We start from the raw sequence: 21,120 nt of genomic DNA, 5'->3' as shown, positions 1-21,120 counted from the left end.
CCACGCAACACCAAATAGGTGTGGAGGATTCTGGGTCCGAGGATCTGGGTGACAAAGGAGATCTTCGCCATGGCTAAGCCATGGGACCCACTAGGCGACCCTGGGCATGTCACACTCTCTCCGCCTCCGGGTTTCACTCTGAACCACGCAACGCCAAATAGGTGTGGAGGATTCTGGGTCCGAGGATCTGGGTGACGAAGGAGACCTTTGCAAGCAAAAAGAAAATACACTTCTCCCTCCGCATTTGCTGGGGTTAGGGGCACAGGACCCCCGTGAATGTGGAAAAACTGAAAACAACAAAACCACTGTTTTTTACCCAAGAGAACGCATCTCTAGGCATCTCTAGGTCCTCCAATGCAACTCTGTGGTCAGCATCTGCCAGACATTGACCACAGAATTGCACCAGAAGAGCTCCAAATGCCTAGTGGAGTGTCCTCTCTAGGAATATGTAGGTCCTCCAGTTTAACTCTATGGTCAACATCTGCCAGACATTGACCATAGAATTGCGCCAGAGGAGCTACATACGCTTAGTGGAGTGTCCTCTCTAGGAACCTCTAGGTCCTCCAGCGCAACTCTGTGCTTGACCAGTGATGGAGAATGCTAGAAACTGGAGTCCAAGAAGCTATTTATTGAAAGCAAGAAAGAAGCCACACGACGCTTTGTCGTTCTTGTGTGCCTTCGGGGCAATTTTCGACTCACGGAGACCCATAGACAAACCTATCCCTGGGTTTCCTTAACAAGCATCGTTCAGAGTGGACTGCTAGTGCCTTCTTCTGAGGCTGAGAGAGTGGGACTTGCCCAAGAGGCTTTCCATGGCTGCGATTTGAACCCTGGCCCTGCAGCATCCCAAACAAACTAAACCATGCTGCTTCTCTTATGCAATCCTTACTCATGCTGTAAAGGGTGGTATAAAATTCCCCAGATTACCGTCTGGGTTTTTACTTTATTGATTCCCCTACGATAATCCCATGCCACCGGTCTTGGAAAGGCTTTCGGTGATGAAAAGGCCTTAGAGTTCCTCTCTTCTGAGCTGCAGCATTTAATCACTGGAAGAAATACAACATACAGAGGAAGATTGAGACACAATTCCAGGCAAGATCAATGCAGATTGCAGCCTTGGAAAGCAGCTTACGTTCAGAGCGCAAGACTTCGCAGTTGCTTTAATAACTTGGAAAGGGCTTTCTCCTTAAGCCTGGGCGGCTGCAGGACCCACCATGAATCCTATCTGTTGCTATTGTTGTTGGTATTATTAATATCATATAGTTTATTTATACAATGCTGCAAGTTTTGCACAGCGTTTGACATAATCACATATGGGGAGGGAAGTGGGATAGAAATAAACGAACGAATGAATAAATAATGGTAATTGATTCATGAAGAGAGGCTGGTAAGAAATAATAATACATAATAACAATAACAATAATAATAATTGATTCATGGCGAGAGGTAGATAAGAAATAATAATAATAATAACAATAATAGATCCATGGTAAGAAATAATAATAATAATAATAATAATAATAATAGTAGATCCATGGGGAGAGGCAGATAAGACATAATAATAATAATAATAATAATAATAATAATAATAATAATGGATCCATTGACCAACTGGCCAGGAGGAGACATTGTTGCCAAACCCTCTTCCTTTGCCTTGGAAACAAAGTTGCAGCAGAGGAAGCAGAAGCATTGCAAGCCTGGAAAAGGAAGCCTGGGGTTTGGGAGGAGGAGGCTCTTTCCTGATTGGCTCCGGGGGGCTGCCCATCACCCTCCCCAGCCAACCAATCAGGGAGCAGGGAGGGGAAGCCCTGGCCCCGCCCTCCTGCGAAGAAGAAGAAGAAACCAGAGACCCAGGAGCCTTGCAAGGACTGCTGCTGCTGCTGCTGCACGCCAGGCCCCCAGGTGAGTCCCCTTCCAAGCCTTTGGAGGACCCCCTTCCCTCCTCAGGACCCCCAGCCTGCCATGGGGCCCCCTGGCCTCGGTTCCCCTCCTTCCCAAGCCCCCTGGGCCTCCCTGGGCCCTGCTTGGCCCACTCCCGGGTCCCCTTGCACGTCTGAACGCCCTCCTGCAGGCCTCCCTGGCATGCTTTCTCCCCCTTTCCACTCCCTGGGGGGCTTTTCCAACCCTTTCCAACGCCTGGCTTGCTTGCCCACCCTTCCTGCCCCTCCTGGCCCTCTCCCTTTGTTGGTTGGCCAGCATGCGTGTCAGTGGAGCTCGTGTGAATGCACCTCTTTGGCGTTGCATTACAGGGAAGGCCCCCCTGGGTTGCTTTTCCCCCTTTCCTGCCCCTCCTCTCCAGCTCCCTTTGTTGGTTGGCCTGCATGCGTGTCAGTGGGGCTTGTGTGAACGCTCCTCTTTAGCTCCTGAATGTTGCAAAGAATGGGGAGACCCTCCCTGGGTTGCTTTCCCCCCATTTGCACCCACTGGTTTGCTTTCCCACCCCTTCTGTCCCCTCTTTTCCTTTCTCTTTGTTGGGTTGCCTGCATGCATGTCAGTGGCGCTCATGTGAATGCACCTCATTGGTTCCCTAAGTGTTGCATTACATGGGATGCCCCCATGGGTTGCTTTCGACCCACTGGGTCGCCTTTTCCCCCTTTCTGCCCCTTCTTCCCCTCTCTCTTGGTTGAGTTGCATGCATGCGTGTCAGTGGCGCTCGTGTGAATGCACCACTTTGGTCCCGAAGTGGGTTGCATTCCCTGCATTTGTACCCTTTCTGTCCCTTCTTTCCCTCTCTCTTTCTTGGTTTTCCTCTATGCGCGTCATTGGCGCTTGTGGGAAAGCGCCTCTTTCATCCCCAATGGTTGCAGAAAGCAGAAAGCATTCCCAAAAAAGTATAAATTCCACATATCAAACCTTGATGTTTTCCATTTTATTTAAGGGACGTTTTGCTCCGCCGTTATATTTCATGGGACTTGAGCATCCATGGATTTTGTGATCCGCGGAGGGGATCCTGGAACCAAACCCCAGCGGATAACAAGGTCCCACTTATAGACCTTGTCTTCACAGCCTGGAGGTAATATTATACTATAGTTTTAAATAGATAATACTGTGCATGAAACAAAGTTTGTGCAAACCGAACCGTCCGAAAGCAAAGATGTCACTGTCTTAGATACCTGTGGATAAAGTTTTGGGTTTTGAAATATTCCAGATAACAGGTTGCCCAAACCTATACTTAGGCGTCTCATAAAGACAAATTAAGGCTTGGTCAAATGCCCAGACGCTGAATCAGTTACCTATAAGCTCACACTAAAAAGCAAGAAAACTTGCATTTCTGTTTTAGGCTATGATTAAAGATGATGGCAGGAGCGTGGAAGGTGACATTCAGGGTGCATCTGCACTGTAGGAGTAATGCAGTTTGACACCACTTTAAGTGCTGTAGCTCCATTCTCTGGAATCCTGGGATTTGGAGACGGTCTTCAGCCTTCTGTGCCAAAGAGTACTAGTGCTTCACAAAACTACAGAGCCCAGGATACTATAGGATGGGGCCATGGCAGTTAAAGTGGTGTCACACTACGTTATTTTTACAGTGTGGATGCACCCTTAGTAACTTCATCTTGCTCTTCAGAAAAACGTTCAAAAGAAGCCACGATGAGAGAAGGCTTTGCACCCAAAGTACCGATCCTTGAATTTACCTGCCTTCAGTCCTCCAATAAAGGAGGAAACGTCGTCTCTAGACACAGATCACTCCAAAGCTGCAGTTCCTTGCCAAAAGTATTCACCCGAAGGAGAACCTATCCTGGAGTTTTCTTGGCAAGGTTTGTTCAGAGGAGGTTTGCAGTTGCCTTCCTCCGAGGCTGAGAGAGTGTGACTTACACAAGGTTACCCAATGGGTTTCAAGTTATGTAGTCCAATGCTCCAAATGCTATACCATGGCTCTAACTTAGCGTTTTCTTGGCAATTGGGTTTCCATGGGCCGAACAAAGAATCGCACCCAGCGTCTAAAACCAGACCCCAGGCCGAATGTGTGCCAAGAGGCACTTTGCGTTCCTACTTCTTTGCCCTTGAACCGCTGTTTTGCACTCACCTCCCGCTGCTAAACCTTGGGGCGGCAATTAAAACAGATAAAATAATAAATAAAATCAAAGCTCCCTCCAACCTGCTTGTTCAGATCTCTGTTCCTAAACCCACTTCCTGAAATCCCTGCAGAATCATAGTTTTAGGGGACTGTATATTTATGCAGAGCTAATTAAAATGTGTCGAGTTAATGATCTGCTGAAAGGCTGTTGTTGGGCAGAGAGCCCTAATAGTAAATTTTGGGGGGTGTAAAAAAAAAAGAGAGAGAGAAGTGGTTGTGTTAAAAAAGCAAAACATGCACAACAGCAGCACCACGTACTTTGTGTATTTTGTTGTTGCAAGGTGTATAGTTTCCTGGCTGATGCTGTGCTGGTTTGGGCAACTGAAGACACCCATTTGAGGGCTTTAAAGTGGGATATGATTGTGTGAGGTGTCATTTAAAGTAGAAAGTAGAATAAATTCCCAACGCAAATTCTATCCAAACTTATCCCTTTGGCCAGCAATTGCATCCAATCCCTACGGCTGGCACTGGCCAAAGCCTGGCATCTTAGAGTTGGAAGGGACCAGAAGGGGCATCTGTTCCATCCTCCTGCAATGCAAGAATACACAACTACAGCACTCTGGAAAGATACCCATCTCAGTTGTGTTTAAAGACCTCCAAAGGAGGAAAGTCCACCATCTATTCCACTGTCGGAAAGTTCTTACAGTCAAGAGGTTCTTCCAAATAACTTCCATAGAGTCTTGGAAGAGACCCCCAAGGGTCATCTACTGCAAGCCATTTATGCCATGCAGGAACACAGAATCAAAGCACCCTGACAGATGGCCATCCAGCCTCTCTTTAAAGGCCTCCAAAGAAGGAGACTCAATCACCCTCCGAGGCAGTGTTTTCCACTGTTGGACAGCTCTTGCCATCGGAAAGTTCTTCCTAATGTTGAAATGGAATCTCTTTTTCTGTAGTTTGCATCCAGTGCTCTGGGTCCTATTCTCTGGAGCAGCAGAAAAGAAGCTTGCTCCATCCTCAAAATGATGGAAGAAGCAAGATCACTGTCTTCCACAGTTGGACAGCCTTTGCCTTCAGAAAGTTCTTCCTAATTTTTATGTGGGATCTCTTTTTTTACCTGTAGTTTGCATGCATTGTTCCGGGTTTTACTCTCTGGAGCAGCAGGAAACAAGCTTGCTTCATGATCCTCAAAATGACATCCCTTCAAATATTTAAATATTGCTGTCGTGTCACTTCTAAACCTTCCCATCTCCTAAACATACTCAGCTCTCTAAGCATCTCTTCATAAGGCATGGTTTCCAGAGCTTTCACCATTTTCAATGCCTTACTTTGGACATGCTCCAGCTTCTCAATGTCCCCGATAGCTATGAGATTTGTGCAAGCAGGTGTGCAACAGAGGAAACTTAACTCCTCCATCCGTTCTCAGCCTTTGTATCTTTTTCCAGCCTCAAACTGCAGAAATGGTGCAAAAAGTATCAAATGAGGTCACTAGGGGCCAAAAGACATTGCAGAAATAATCCAGTTTGAGACCGCGTTAACTGCTATGGCTCAGTGCTGAGAATACTGGGAATTGTAGTTTTGTGAGACATTTGGACATCTCTGTTGGAGAGTGCTGGTGCCACCACAAACCACAGTTCCCAGGATTCCCTAGCAATGAGCCAGTGCAGTTAAAGCAGTCTCAAATTGGATTATTTCTATTTTGACCCTAGGACAAATGAACTTTTTCATGCCACTGGACAGATATTAATGTAGTTTGGACAAGGACTCCAAATCCCATCTACCTGGTGGCAGAAGCCCACCTCACTGTAGGATGTGGGTTGCATTCCCATAGCGTCGCCATGAAGCTAGGGGAAAGGATGGGGATTCTGGGAGTTGCATTCCAAAGACAGCTCTTTTCTAAGCTGTCTACTGCCTCTTCTCAAGTATTATTGCCCAAAAGAGACTTGGCGCTGAAAAATAAAATCAGGATTTTTCACTTGCTTTCTGCAAAGACCCAATTGTTCAATGCAAACGGACGGTGTTTGTATTCTGGACCGATGTTTGCATTTTCAGTGAGCTCATTGATTTAGCATTTGTGCGGTTGGCGGAGAGCAATTGTTGAAGTCATCGGATGGAAAAGGCGCTTCCATTGTGACCGCAGGGAGTGTCGGCCCACGTGAGAGTCATCCCCGGGACGAGGGAAGAGATTTGAGCGCACTCTTCACATTGGTTTGCAGAGAGAACACAATTCCCTTTAATCCAGAGGGATGATGCCATGTTCAACCTGGCGATGAATGAGAGCTGCTTCATGCAGATTTTTATGCAATAGAGTGGATGGGGTGAGATGTCTGCAGATGTGATTTAGCCTCTGGCCAAGAGGACTTCAGGGCCAGATTAGGCTATAGTTAGGTAATTTTCAGTCTTGGGCGTCTTGACTCCATTTTTAAAGACCATATCTCTCTCTGGCTACATCCGCACTGCAGATGTAACCCAGGTTTGGCCCCACTTGAACTGCCGTGGCTCAGTGCTATGGAATCTGGGGGTTGTAGTTTTGTGAGACGTTTACCATTCTCTGTCTGAGAGCTCTACAACAGTTCCCAGAATTCCATAGTGTTCGGCCATGGCAGTTGAATGATCCTGTTGTTAGGTGGGCAAATAGAGTCAGAAATCCTGAAACGTCTGCTGGATGAAGCGTCTTGCTGTAATTCTGCCCTACTTCCATCTTTGGCTTATGGGAATATTCGGTGCCAGCTACTGTTAGGAAGACTGAAGACTTCTTTGCTTTAAAACAGAGAAAGTAGGGATGGGTGCTTGTTCTTAATGAGAGATCAAAGACTGCCGTGTTTAACGAGATTGCTGGCAGTTTCGTTCCTCGGAGCTGGAGGCGCCGGCCTGTGCCAGTCTCCAGATCAGATCCCTACCGGTGTTTCAACTCTCTTCCCGGCAAAGGAAGACTTAATTGGTAACCCCTTGTCAAAAATGCTTTCTCTCTCCCCAGCCCCCTGCTGAGCGACCCAAGGCCTCCGTCTCCCTCCATTGATCAATGCTCAGGTTGCAGCGAAAGGTTGCACCGGAGAGGGAAGAAAGAGAATTACCAATGTGTAATGGAGCAGCAGAGGGTTATTTTAGTTTAGTTTAGTTTATTGGTGGTGGTGGGGAGTCTTTCAGGAATTCTTATTACGAAATTAAACTTTAAACGCTCTGTTCATGCATATCATCAGACCTCCCACCGAAGGCACCCAGATCCGTCCCTGGTGCAGGCTGCTACAGATTCCTGTGCTTAGAAGAAATGCAATTGAAAGAAGTAACTTTGCCAAGCCCAGGAGTTTGGAATCACAGGGCCAAAACACATTGCAGAAATAATCCAGTTTGAGACCGCTTTCACTGCCCTGGCTCACTGCTAGGGAACTCTGGGAACTGCAGTTTCTTGTAGCACTGACAGAGAAGGCTAAATGTCCCACAAGAATTCCCTAGCATTGAGCCCGGGCAGTAAAAGCAATCTCAAACTGGATTATTTTTGCAGTGTGTTTTGGCCCACAGAACACAGGACAATTGTTTTTGGGCGGGGGAGCTACAATTCCCAGGATTCCCCAGCTTTTGCCTTGGGGATTCTGGGCGCTGCAGTTGAAAGAAGTAACTTTGCCAAGTGTTGAACACTTGTGCCCCTGGTTTTGCTTGGCTGTGGTGCAACTGACTGAGTCCCAGTTCTGGTGAAATCATACCTCTGTCCAGCCATTTGCATAAGTACCACGAGTAGAATCATAGAATCGAGTACTTAAGCAATTCTTGTTGGATTATAGTTCTTTCACTGCAATGTGGAAAGTGACTCTCTGCAACCTGTAGAGTCTTAAAATGTTACCCAGTTCCAACTCTCTTTCTCCTCTTTTTCATTTTAGGACAGCTGTGATGCCTCGGCGGAAACAGATGGAGGAAGATGTGGCTGCGAGAGTCTTAAGATTCAGCTAAGATATGGATGCCAGAATGGATGCTGCAGAAGCTGCCTGTCTTGAGCCGAAATTGGGAGCCAAGTCCCCCTCCATTGAGGATTCTAACCGGGGGTCGCAGGAGGAGAATGGGGCAGCTGACCATCTCTCAGAGCGGAGCGATGCTTCCTTTGCCACGGCAGAACCAAACCGGCCACAAGCCCCTGCTGGCAAACTGAAGAAAACGGCCTTTAAGCTTTTTGGTGGGAAGCGAAGCATCTGTACCTTGCCAAGTTTCTTCGGAGGGAAGAATAAAGGCCAAGGAAAGGCAGCCTCCAAAAAGGGTCTGAGTAAAAGTAAGACGCACGATGGCATCAGTGATGTCAGATATGAAGACTCGGAGCATCTCCGAGGGTCCTTGGACAGTGGGACTGGTTTCCCATCCCCACAGCTGCCCACATCTCAAAGCACTCTCTTGGGCGCAGAGGCCAACCGGAGAGTTGGTTTCATCCACCCATCGACCTCTCTGTCTGGAAGTTCTGAGGGCTTTGAGAAAAAACATGGTGGAGACAAGTCCTTGTTCCTCCCCAGGTCTAAGAAAGGTCTGAGGGGGTTCTTCAACAGCATCAGGCGCCACCGGAAGAACAAAACTGCTGAGCCTGAGAAGACGGAGCTGCAAGAATGGACAACTAGGGATGTTGTGGAAGAAAGCCAGGCCAAAGCAGAGGACCAGAGGGGTGTTGGGACCCAACAAAGCACAGATAAGGGGGACTCAAAATGTTCTCCTCTCCCTTCAGAACGGAGGGAGAACCTCTGTGATGATGCTTCTCCTGGAAGTCTCAGTGAGTCAAGGGAGAAGGATCAACCAGCCACTGGTGAATGTGTCTCCATGGGAGACACAACTAGAGTTGCTGTGAGCTGTCAAGGTTCTCAGGATGCAGAATTGGACACAGACAATGTCTTCTGTACAAGTGCTACTTTTTGTGACCTTCCCGATGCTCTGGAGGCAGAATATCTAGACAACAGTCCCCCATGTGTACCCTCTGGAGACCAGCTCAGCTTCATGTTTGGAGATGTTACCTCCCTTAAAAGCTTTGATTCTCTCACCGGCTGTGGAGATATCATTGCCGAACCAGATATCGACAGCATCGCAGGGAGCTCTGCGTCTGCCGAGCGGAGCAGGGATGCTGCCAAACGGAGCTCCTGTCTGGTTACTTACCAGGGTGGAGGGGAGGAGATGGCAATGCCAGATGAGATAGAGGAGTATCTCCAGCAAGTGTGGGAAGGGGCTGCCAAAGCAGGAGAGACCTATGAAACAGACCTGCCGGAGCTCATGGATAAATGTGAGCATCAGGGAGCAAATGGTGCCAAGCAGGAAACCCGCCTCTGTGTGGAAGGCGTGGATCTCTTAACTCCGCATAGCGACCAACAAGAATCTGCTCCCAATAGTGACGAGGGTTACTATGATTCTACTACCCCAGGTCCTGAGGAAGAAGGTGGTGAAGGGCTTGAAGAAGTCAAGAAAGACCGTCTTCCAAGAGACAGCTACAGCGGTGATGCCTTATATGAGTTCTACGAAACCGATGATGCCCTCTTGAGTCCTTCTCATGGAGATGAGTCATGGTTTGATCGAAAAGTATCCCCTCCAGACATCGTTGGCCACTTCTTTGACATTGGTCTCCCTGACGAGAAAGACTTAGTCCGGATGATGGGTCGGAAGGGAGAAGTGATGGAAACGGAGGAAGAGAGGATGGCTGCCATCCAGAAGCAGCTGCTGTACTGGGAGTTGCAGAGAGAGCCAACGTTGAAACACCTTGAGATGATTCGCAAGGGCCAGCATCCCAGGGAAAAGTTGCATGCTGAACGTAAAATGGAAGTGGGCGGCCTTTTGGGGAAAAGTCAAAGCTGTCTGGGTTGCGAGGAAATCTCTCAGGCTGAAATAGCAACGGAGAGTCGAGATTGCAAAGACCTCCAAGAGATGTTGTACCCGGGAAAACAGTACAGTCCTGATTGCTTTATGCAGTTTGTAGGGAATGGCTCTGCCTTGGACGCTGAAGCAGAGTGCACAATGCTCGAGTCACATGCATTAAGTGGCTTGGCCCTGGAGAAACCAGTGGCTTATCCTTTCTATCAGGAGCACAGCTGCCGTGGCTCCCCACCAAATGAGCAACCCAGCCGAGCGGAGGCTGACTCGAGAGAGACCCTCAAACCGGAAAGCCCCTGCGAACTGGAGCAGGCAGCTGTCAACTTCTCCCAAGCCTTGGTGGAGTTCACCAGCAGTGGCACCCTTTTCTCCAGTCTCTCCGAAAGTATAGGGAGCTCTGATTCGGGATCGGCCTTCACCCAGAACTTTCCCTCTCTCCCCACCATGGTGACGTTTGATATCGTCGATGTAGAGCAAGATGGAGAAGGTGAGTGTGAGCAACATCTGGAGATGAACATGAACGAGGAACTTGCCACCTCCTTCGAGGCCTTCGATGATAGCTATGTGCCGAAAGAATCCTTCACTGAATGTGACGAGAGAATGTTTACTGGGTACCCCCAGGGCTCTTTCCAAGGTGGCAACTGGGGCATCGCCAGCCTTCCCCGCCGCCTTCGGCTCCAGGAGTTGTGCCCTCCGCTGCCAGAGCCGCTCTCACTCTGCCGTAGGAGTCGATCCCTTGACACAGAGAGTTTGGAGTTCGAGCTGGCGAGCTTGCAGCTGTCCAAGAATGGCTTTAAGCCCTGTGAGCTCTGGTCTCAGTGGAGCGGATGCAAAAAGGACCCTTTTTCTCCAGGGCTGTGCGCCGGTCAAGCGAGTGCTCCATGCTCTCCAGAGGGAAAGGGAGAAGAGACTGGTGCCTTTTCTTGGCCAGGACTACAGAATGTACCCACCGGGGAGGAGTTTTCCTCACGAGATGCAAAACTGTGGGACCGAGATTTCAACCATCAGTCCTTCCGGAGCGTATGGGGTGGGTTGGAAGGGTCTGACCTTGCGCAGAACTCTGTCAAGGTGTCTGGAAAGCCTTACACTGACGGAGACCCGGGTAGAGGGTTTCTGGCACCAAGACCCATGGCCAGGCCCTCCAACCTACCTCTGCAAACTCCGGGTGCCCCCCAAACAGGATGTCCCTCCCACAGGCTGGGTGTTGGGGACGGTGCAGCCAAAAAGCTAGCTTGGGTTCTCCCTTTGGGAGAGAGACCTGCTGGTGGGCCACCGAGCTTTGATTTTGTTCCTTCTCCAGAGAAACCAGCTGCATACAGACCTGTGGGTGTTGATGCAAAGAATGTCTTGGCTTCGCAGCAAGCGGAGATGCTGAGACCATTGTAAGGGCAAGTCTTTGTGGGAGCTCTGAAATTGGATCTGTTGAAGGGGGAGATTGGGCTGGGTGGGAATATTCCCTTGATGGCCTCTGGAATGTCATTGTGAATGTAACAAAAGCCAAATAACTTGGCGGGGTTTATAGGCTTGGCTTCCTAGGGTCCTTGGGGAGACTCAAGGCTTGGCAACCTGCAAGCGGTTATTTTAATTCAGAGCCAGGGAGGGACAGATTCGATCCTTGCTGCGGTGGTGAGAGTAGGGCCAAGTATGCCTACTAGGATGCTAAGTCTCAGCAATGCTGTGGTGCTTCTTTTCAAGAGTAATTTCTGAATCACCTCTTCTGTTGTGTTGAACCACTATTTTAATCCTGAATGTAATAGAACTGGGCTTAGGGGAAGTGGGGGGATTTTTTTGGACTACAACTCACACCAATCTGTTTGAGGATTATGGATGTTGCAGTCCAAAACATTTACCCATGCTGCACACTTATGCTGGGAAAGGTGCTTGGGGTGGGTTGGTCAAAGGATGCATCTGCACTGTGAAAATAATGCAGTTTGGCATTACTTTAACTGTTGTGGCTCCATCCTACAGCATCCTGGGATTGGTAGTTTGTTGAGGCACCAGCACTCTTTGGCAGAAAAGGCTAAACAGCTTGTAAAACTACAAATCCCAGGATGAAAGTGGTGTCGAACTTATCTCTACATTGTAGATGCAGCTTTAGATTTCTTAAGTTTCCAGCTTGGCTGTCTAGCGAAAAAGGAGCCAAATAGGGATGGTTTACCCATGAGATGGCCTGTGTAAAAATATTTGGGAGGAAGGGGTTAAAGAAAGGATGGATGTGGTAACGTTCAAGAACTGCCACAACTTCCCCGTGGGATAAAAGTGAGGAAGTGTTAGTTTTTTGGGGGGCAGGAATAGCACAGTCCTGCCTTTGCTTGCTTGGATGTAAAATCCCTGTGGCATTTATTCTCAAATACATGTATGTGCCCATAAGGTGCCAGCCTCCGCAGAATTACATGGAAGTAAGTGCCACTCTGTTTGATAGGGATTGTTCCTGAATAGCGACAGAATGAATATATGGAAACCTTAACGAGAAAAATCCTGGACTGCTGTAAATCTTTTGCATTTCAGGACTTATTCTGCGAGGAATTTGCACATGGTTGCTTTGTGTGAAAGACTGCTTTCTGTGCAGAAAACTGTGTTTTCTGTCTAGAAAAATCATAAACCTATGCAGAAATGTTGTTTCTGGCACAGAAAAGACCAGTTTTCTGTGCAAAACAGCCACGTGCAAATTTTGCAGAGAAACCGTCTGGAATTGCAAACAGCATTCGGAAAACTGTGTGTTTCTTGGAAGATTTTTCCGCAGGGGGACGAAGGTTGCTGAAATTACTGGTTGCTTCCTTAGAGAAGAAACTTAGTGAAGAATTACATCCCTATGCTTGAATATGTGAATTTGAGGATTGTAGTCCTCATTTGCACAAGGGAAGTTTTTGGTGGGTGGCATTTGAATCCTGAAAAGGTTCATGGAGAGGGAAAAGGAAAGGTTTTTAAAATGGTAAAAAGCAGGGATTGAATGCTGGTTAAAGTGGAAAGAAGAGGATATGTAGAAAGAAACTTAAAACTGCATTCATAGAAGTGGGTTTAACCTGGGAGTCAGACTTATTGTATGTGGGTTCCATCCAAGTAGGTCTGTGTAGGACCGCTTCGTAAAGCTATGATGGTTTGGATGGGTATTAGGGGGGATGTCAAAATGGGTATGGAATTGCAATTTTCATGGGGATGATGGGTGTGTCTCCTTCAACCTGTCCCCCTTTTAAATACCAAATGCCATGTCTGTTCTGTCCTATGTCTCCTCCAAGGAAGTGCTCTACCTGTGTGCCCCTGAGCATAGATACCAAAAACTGGTTATGCTGCAAAATGGGTGTGAGTTGGAGTTTAAGAAAAACCAGTCTCCAGACTGGGGTTTAACTGCTTTGTGTATTCCACCCTTTCCCAAAATGTTGCTTTCTATGTGGGATGGACTACAATTCCCATCACTCTTATGTGTGAAAGAGTACTATCTGGACAGACATAGACGGAGAGGCACTTCTTCAGGTGAGAGCCAGCATAATGTCCTGGTTTGAGTGTCGGACGATGGCCCTGGAGACCAGGATTCAAATTCCCACTCAGCCATGGAAACTCACTGGGTGACCTTGGGCTAACCACACTCTCTCAGCCTCAAACTAATCTGGATATGAAGACCTTGTGATTCCATTGCCGTAAGTTGGAAAAGACTTTGAAGGCATACAACAATAGCTCCTTCGGGTATCAAGGTCCCAAGTCCCTTAGGGCTTTAAATGTCATTACTTTGGATTCACACCCGAAGGAGCCAGTGCAATTCCTTTAAAACTGGTCTATGATTTTGTAGGATGATATGATTTTGTATGATGCCCCAGACAGCAGTCTTAGCGGCTGCATTTTCACTTCCTTGCTGTTTCTGAACTACCATCAAGGGCACCTTCCTTATCCTCATTGCCAGCACCTTGAATATTATGACCAGCATCTTGAATTCACATTGGAAGTGTTATCCCCAAAGACTGATGGTATTCCCCACTGCTGAAATATGAGCACATGAACCTATTGCTGACCCATTTGCTCAGTACTTCCCATAACTAGTTGCGGCTTTCCAGGGATTCAAATGGAGATCTTCCAGCTCCATTATGTGAGTCTCTCTCTTTTTTAGGGACATGTCTTGAGCTTGAAACCCTCATGGCAGAGTATGCTTTCGGAAGCAAGGTTAGGGAAACTTTGGCTTTCCAGAACCTTTGGACTACAACTCCTATCATTTTTCATATTGGAGATCTTGGCTGTCACAGATGGGAGTTGTAGGCCCAAGGTATCAGGGTTGGAGGAAGATCCCATGCCCCTGCTCTGGAGATTTTGTGCATTGCTGGGTTGCTTTTTTAGGGTGAACCCATGTTAGGTGTAAAGTTTGCACCTCTGGTTTGGACTGCTCCGCTCAGCCCATGTGCCTGTGATGTGAATGCTCATTGTGTAAAAAGGAACATGCCCCTGCTATCACTAGGAGAGCTGGTTTGAAACCCTTTGTGAGAGTCATCTCTTTGTCCTGCCGCTGCCATCCAATGTGAAGACCTCTTTGTGTCACATTGCTATGGCACCCATTATGGGGACAGTCTAGATGCCCTCACTGTTCATTTGCAAAGGCTTTATCCACCTAAGCCTGGATACCACTGCCATTGAATAACTACTGCCGCTACGGACACCATGTGTCTGAACTCAAGCATTCCAATAAATCCTTACGGACCATTCCCAGCGACGCAAGTATGTAAGACAAACATAATTTATTGAAGGGAAGTTCCATGTAAAAGCGGAAGATGACTTAATAAACACATGTTCTCTATGTGCTGGGAAACCCTGGCAAGAGAAAACAATAATCCTGGACTAATGAGAAGCTTTGCAGTTCGAGTTTTATTCTGTGAAAAATTCATTTGTACAGGAAATGGCTTTTTCTGCACAGAACACTTTTTGCATATAGATGTTACATGGTTTTGTATGATGCACTGAAATGCAATTTCCTGCACAGAAACAAAAAGGACCGGCTTTCCGCACAAAAAGAACCGCCTGCGAATGTTGCGCAGAATAAATCCACAATTGCAAATGGGTCTCAAAACCTGTTTTTGGAGACTTTCTCCCAGTGGGAAGAGAGTATCCAAAATGACTTGCTGCTTCCTTGAATTGCTGGAGAATGACATCTTTGGCCGCTATGCATGGCCAGTTAGGTTGCATTGACTCACTTCCCCACTTGTTTTGCATTGCACTTGTCCACAAATTAGAAGTTTTTAATGCTCACACTGCCATGACTTTGTGCTTTTGGATGTGTTTTGGGGATGGGGATGGGTTGGTGGGGATGGGATTGTGTAGCGGGTTTTTTCCTCCCTTTGTTTTTACTTTCGAACATATCACCAAAGACATCTTGTGAAGTTTGTTGTCAAAATGATGTAGCTCTTGCTGATTTTTTGGGGGGTGAGGGATAATGTGTATGTATGTAAAAAGAACAGAACAGAAAAGAGAAATAACTTAGTAAGAATGTTCATCTGCAAATGTGCGTTCCGGTAGCATTTTGGTTGTATACAGTTAATGGAAATATTGTTGTTATTATCATTGCCGTTCTTTTGTAAAAAAGAAAACTGTTTTATAATACATCGATGCATACGACACGACGACTCTGCCTTGGGAATGTGGCCTGTTTTCAGCTGTGCATGTTTCCCTTTCTAGCTATAGATTATTTTTATCTGATTTGGTTAGACAAGGGTAAAAAAAATGGCACATGGAAAGGATGATAGGACAACCAAGTTGCAGAAAACATTAAATACTGACTGGTATGAATTGGAGAGAGAGATGACTTTCCATCTAGGTGTTTCCGCTCTCCCTCCATCCATGATGTTAGGTTTTGGCCCAGAGGTTTTAAAAGTAACCTTTTGGATTTATTGGACCCCAAGGGAATATGAGTCAACAGTGTGATGAGGCATCCTAAAAAGCCGATGCAATTCTAGGATGCATCAAATAGAGGGGTATCATGGACGCCTCAGAGGGAGATGGATACCTGGCGGGGCGGTCACTCCTATCCAAGACTCGGCTGTGCCAGGGCACCTCTGCTGTCCATTGGCTACAGCCACTGGTGGGCATGGGGTTCTTATGGTGCCCAGCAGCTTATGTTGGGTTTGGTAGGTCTGCCCGCCAAGTGAGAAAGTGAGTTGCCTCTCTTTCCCATTTCCTCAGACATAGAAAATGGTGCCAGGTGGCAGAAGCACCCCACCACAGCAGAGGCAACCTTACTAGCAAAGAGAGTCACCTGAAGTATCTGCCAGGAAGCCTAAGGGTGACAGTATGAGTTACTGCACTGGGTTGACACCAACCCTGATGATGCCACTGAACATGAGCATAGTAGTAGCATCAGTGTATTCTGTGTTGATCAGAACTCCTGTGAACAAATCTTGCCAAGATAACCCCAGGGTGACTTGAAGGTATGCACCACCATGAACAAGGTGGAACATGTCCAGAAAAGGGTGACCAAGATGATCCAAAGTCTGGAAACTGAGCCTTGTATGGGATGATCTAGGAAGCTGGAGATATTTGGCTTGGAGAAGAGAAGACTGGGAGGTAATATGATTGTTGTTTTTAAATATCTAGACATGTCCCACAGTAGATGAAGCAAGCTTGTGCTGTTTTTAAATATCTGAAGATCTCCCGTAGTAGATGAAGCAAGCTTGTTTTCTGTTGCTCTAGAGACTCAGAACACAAATCTGAGGATTCAAATGACAAGGAAAGAGATTCCACCTAAATGGTAGGAAGACCTTCTTGGCAGCAAGAGCTTTTGGACAGTGCAATGGACTGTCTCGGAGGGCAAATATGTTTTGTGGCACCATCTGCATTGATCACGGCACCAGAGGCCAAGGAAAGGACACCAGCTGTGCAGGGCAGCTGGTTCCAGGTAAAACAGCTTAATTCAGATCAGCTGATGCCCTCTTGGCCTCCCATCTGTTTTCCATTTGATTCCTGCTGCACATGGTCCCAGGAGTGGGCCTTGTAATCAACTAAAAGGGAAGCGCTTTAATGCTGTCTGTATTTGCACAGGCCAAGGCTCCTCTTTTGCCGGAGCTCAGGAAGGTGCACTGAGGCTTATCTCACCAGAACAGCACCATCAAAGACACATAGTTGGAGGTAGGAGCCTTCTCAGGGAAACTTGGGACATTTGCAAAAGGGCAATCAATATCTTGGGGGCTGTGAGCCACACTGCAACATTTTAGTTGCAGGTTTCATTTGTGATTGTGTTACTGTATCCACAATCCTTTGCATACATCTGCTGGAACCCCATATTGCCTTAACCTTATGTATACTTAGCTAAGTAGCAAAGGTACTAAGCGACCCTATTAATTCATATGTGAAGGTGTGTATCGGGGCACCAGCAAAAGCACCCTGTTTGGCATCAGGACCAATGTGAATCCATGCAAAATGCATATCAATGAGTGATGTGCATTGAATGCTTTTTTTGGCTCAGTCACGTAGCAATGTAACAACACTCCTCCACTGGAAGTCATAGTCCAACACTCAAACCACTAGGCTGTGCTCCTTCTTCTAAATAACTATTAAAGGTACAGGAGCCCTCTCCAGTTTTCACTCCAGGAACACAAATTTCAATGTTGTCGAGAGACAAAAGTCTAACCTGTGTTGCAAAAATAATGCAGTTTGATACCACTTTAACTCCCATGGCTCAGTGCTATGGAATTCTGGGGTTTGTAGTGTTGTGAGATATTTAGCCTTCACTGTCAGGGAGCTCTGGTGCCACAACTACAAAGTCCAGGCTTCCATAACATTTAAGTTAAAGGTGTCAAACAGCATTATTTTTGAAGTGCAGATTAGGCCACAGACTCAGGGGGTCTAGGGTTCGAATTCCTAGTTGGCCATGGAAATTCAGCGGGGGACCTTAGCCAAGTCACATGCTCTCAGCCTCAGATGAGGGCCATGGCAAACTGGCCATGGTAGCACGGTACAGTGGGTTGAGTGTTGGGCTGGGACCCCAGTAGACCAGGATTTGAATTCTCACATGGCCATGGAAACCCACTGGTTGACCTTAGGGCACATCACACTCTCTCAACCTCCGATAAACGCGATTTCCTCTGAAGAAATTGTGCCAAGAAAAATAAAACCATAATAGGCTCACCTTAGAGTCTCCATAAATCGGAAACGACTCAAAGGCACACAGCAACAAGGCACTAATCTCAATCTGTCGGGGCCGTTCTTTTCAGCAATGGGCACTTGCGAGCTAAAGAGGGAAAAGTGTGGGGTCATGAGGATAAGCTGGGCTTAAAAACTTTCTGACTAGCTGAGCATCGCCCCATTTGACCCAATCTCCTTGCAAATGGTTTGGTGGAAAGGAGTCCCCCCGATACACGGCGCTTTGGGGGACCAAGCGGAAGCCTAGCCAAGCAAGGACTTGGGTCAGCTTGGTTCCTTCTGTCTCCCACGGGACCCCTGTCAGCAATGAGCCATCCATCTCCCCCATGATTTAATTAGACCTAATTCAATTTACGAAGGTGACAGGAGGGAGTGGGGAGCGGCCAGCGAAAAGGCCGCGGGGAGACATAAATGCACCAGGCGGGATTGACAGACAATGATGGCTTAGGCACAAGGAAGCCAGAGATTAGAAGGGTCACTATTTGTTCCAATCAAGCTCCAAATTGAATGGAGGGGGAAAGACCCTAAGGAGACATGCTTTTTGCCCTCCCAGCAAAGGCCATGCAAGGCCGGGGCAGGAAAATGTGGATTTTCTACTCCTCCGACGACAACATTTTTCCTTCTTACTACTGACACTATGAGCAAACTTAGTGTCCCGTAGAAATAAGATGTACCAGGCACTGTTTGGGAACTGTATCTGCCCCAGGAGCCCATTCCTAACCCTTGATATTAAAAGAGGATTCCTTTCTTCCTATAGATTGGCTTAGAAATGTGTGTCATAATAATAATAATGATAATGATATATTTATATCCTGCTCCTCCGAACAATCGAAGTGGCTTACATTAAAATAAACCAATAAAATACAATATCAATACAATGTCATATAATGACATTATAACCCTAACCCTCCCATCACTAATACATATTCTAAAAGCACCAGATCCTGGCCATGGATTGAGGTGCAAAGGAAAGGGTCTTACTCTCTCTTGCAAAGCAATAGAAGACAGTGTTGTGGTTTTTTTGCCTTTCTAAAATGGAGTTACGTTTTATTGCTCTCAGTGGGACTTCTGGGAAAGAATGGAGGAGACTCATTTTTGGAGGAAGGCTTCCAATTCTGATGCTGTGATGAAAGGCTTGAGTTTTTAACCTTGCCGGGGTGTTTTTTGCAGCATCAGTCGCCATAGACCTGCAAACGGTACCCTTCAAAAACCCGTCTATCAAAAGAGAGGTGCAAAGAATTGGAAATTGCCATGGCAACTGTATCTTCCAGCATCGTCTGATCCGACTTTCTCTCCGACGCTGTTTGTTCCTGGCTGCCTCAAGAGGAACTAATGAAACTAAAGCCCAGCCCAAACGCCTCCCAATTGCTTTGGGGAGGAATTAAAATGCACCGTGTTCTCTGGGTTTATTTTCTAATCTCTTTATTTTTAGGCCACGATGGTCTCTTTGGAGAGGTTTTTGGAGGCATTTGGGGAAGAGGAGCTAGTGGACAAAGGGTGGTGGTTCAAACTATTTCCAGATAGCATTTATTTTGGTTTGAGAGGGAAGAACAGGCGCATGTGTTTAAAAAGGGGGGTTGTAGTATCTAAAAATGTAATTGCATATCCCTTCCTCAACATTTCTTAGTAGTGATACATATGGCCGAGCAACATCAGAGTATGGTCAAGATGGTAAATGTTATCAATGAAGAAAGATGCACAAGATAGGAGAGGATGCAGCAGTTTGCTTTTGCCTGAGTCTACTGGGAAGGGAAGATTTTGCCACTTTCTCTCCTCTCTTCCCAATGAATGCAATTGAATGCAAACTGCAGTGGTCCCTCCACATTCGCTAGGAGTGAAGGACCCCGGTTAAAGTGGGGAAAATGCAAATTAAAAAGAAAACATTATTCTTTTTACTTAAGAGAACATCTTTCTAGGGATCTCCAGGTCCTCCAGTGCAACTCTATGGCCAACATCTGCCCAAAGGTTGATCATAGAATCATGTTGGAGAAACCTACAAATGCCTAGAGAAGTGTTTTCTCTAGGGAATTCTAGGTTCTCCATCACAACTCTATGGTCAGCATCTGGCAGAGTTGCGCATTGCGGAAATAATCCAGTTTGACGCCACTTTAAGCGCTATGGCTCAATGTTACAGGATTCTGGGAACTATAGTTTGTTGATGTACCAGAACTCTCTGTTAAAGAACACTAAATGTCTCAGAAAATTACAGTTCCCAGAATTTCACAGCACTCAGCCATAGCAGTTAAAGTGGTGTCAAACTGGATTAATTCTGCAATGTGGATGCAGCCATAGTCTGAATTCTCAAACTGTATTTAGTGGTTGTTTCCACAGGGATCTGGTTTCTGCTTGGTATTGGGCTGCCATCTAGTGGGCATTCGGTATATTACACCTGTCTCTTTGGATCTGTTTGCTCGATTTTATAGTTCAATAACTCAGAACTGTAGGAAACATATCCAGGGGTTGCCTTTTGAAGTTGTTGGCCATATCTCAAAGTACAAGAACATCCCAAACCCACAAGACAGTGATACCCAACATGGGGAATGTTCCATTTTTGGTACTACAGATCTCAGAATCTGCTATCCTGCCTTGATCCACAGTCACTTGCCACGCTTTAGTATGACCTCTCCATCAGATTCTTACATTTAAGGCCATGACAAATGCATTTTGCAGTATTGCATGAGGTCCCAATATCTGAGGCAGAGCTCTTAAAGCTGGCCATGCTGAGTTGGGAATGCTGGGAGTTGTAGTCAAAAAATTACAGAACTTTTCCGAGCTTTGTTTAGTTTGGTTCAGCAGAAATAGCCACCGCTAACATAAACCTTTCCTATTGGGTTCTCTATACCCACCTTTATACCTTTCTCTTCCAGCTCAGGGTGCATCTACATTGCAGAAACAATGCAGTTTGACACTACTTTAAGTGCTGTAGTTCTATCCTAGGGGGTCCTGGGATATGTAGTTTTACAAGTTCTTTGGCCTTCTCTGCTAAAGAGTAATGGTACTTCATCAAAGTAAAAATCCGAGGCTTTGAGAAGGAGTCCAAGTTCAGCCAGGGCGAAATGACGGCATTTTGTGAGCTTTCCCTGATCCATTGTTATTGGAGTGGAAATGAGTCAGAGGGCCATGAATCTAATCTTTCTTCGTTTTCGGTCTCTCTGCAAATGTAGCCC

The 21,120-nt window shown here is 46.6% G+C and overlaps 1 protein-coding gene across 1 annotated transcript; it reads left to right on the top strand.

Annotated features, from left to right (window-relative positions):
- Window positions 1-2,887: 2,887 nt before the first annotated feature.
- Window positions 2,888-15,420, top strand: LOC149308775 (APC membrane recruitment protein 1-like). The gene is made up of 2 exons (XM_089536448.1): window positions 2,888-3,013; window positions 7,891-15,420. Exon 2 carries the CDS (start codon window positions 7,964-7,966, stop codon window positions 11,225-11,227), a length of 3,264 nt encoding a protein of 1,087 aa, XP_089392574.1. The 5' UTR covers window positions 2,888-3,013; window positions 7,891-7,963; the 3' UTR covers window positions 11,228-15,420.
- The last annotated feature ends 5,700 nt before the right edge of the window (window positions 15,421-21,120 follow it).

This window comes from Sceloporus occidentalis, unplaced genomic scaffold, assembly GCF_023333645.1.
Source record: "Sceloporus occidentalis isolate IW3139 unplaced genomic scaffold, rSceOcc1.0.p SCAF_8, whole genome shotgun sequence".
NCBI lineage: Eukaryota > Metazoa > Chordata > Lepidosauria > Squamata > Phrynosomatidae > Sceloporus > Sceloporus occidentalis.
Note: the sequence above shows the minus strand (reverse complement) of the source record. Positions and strands in the feature narration are given on the sequence as shown.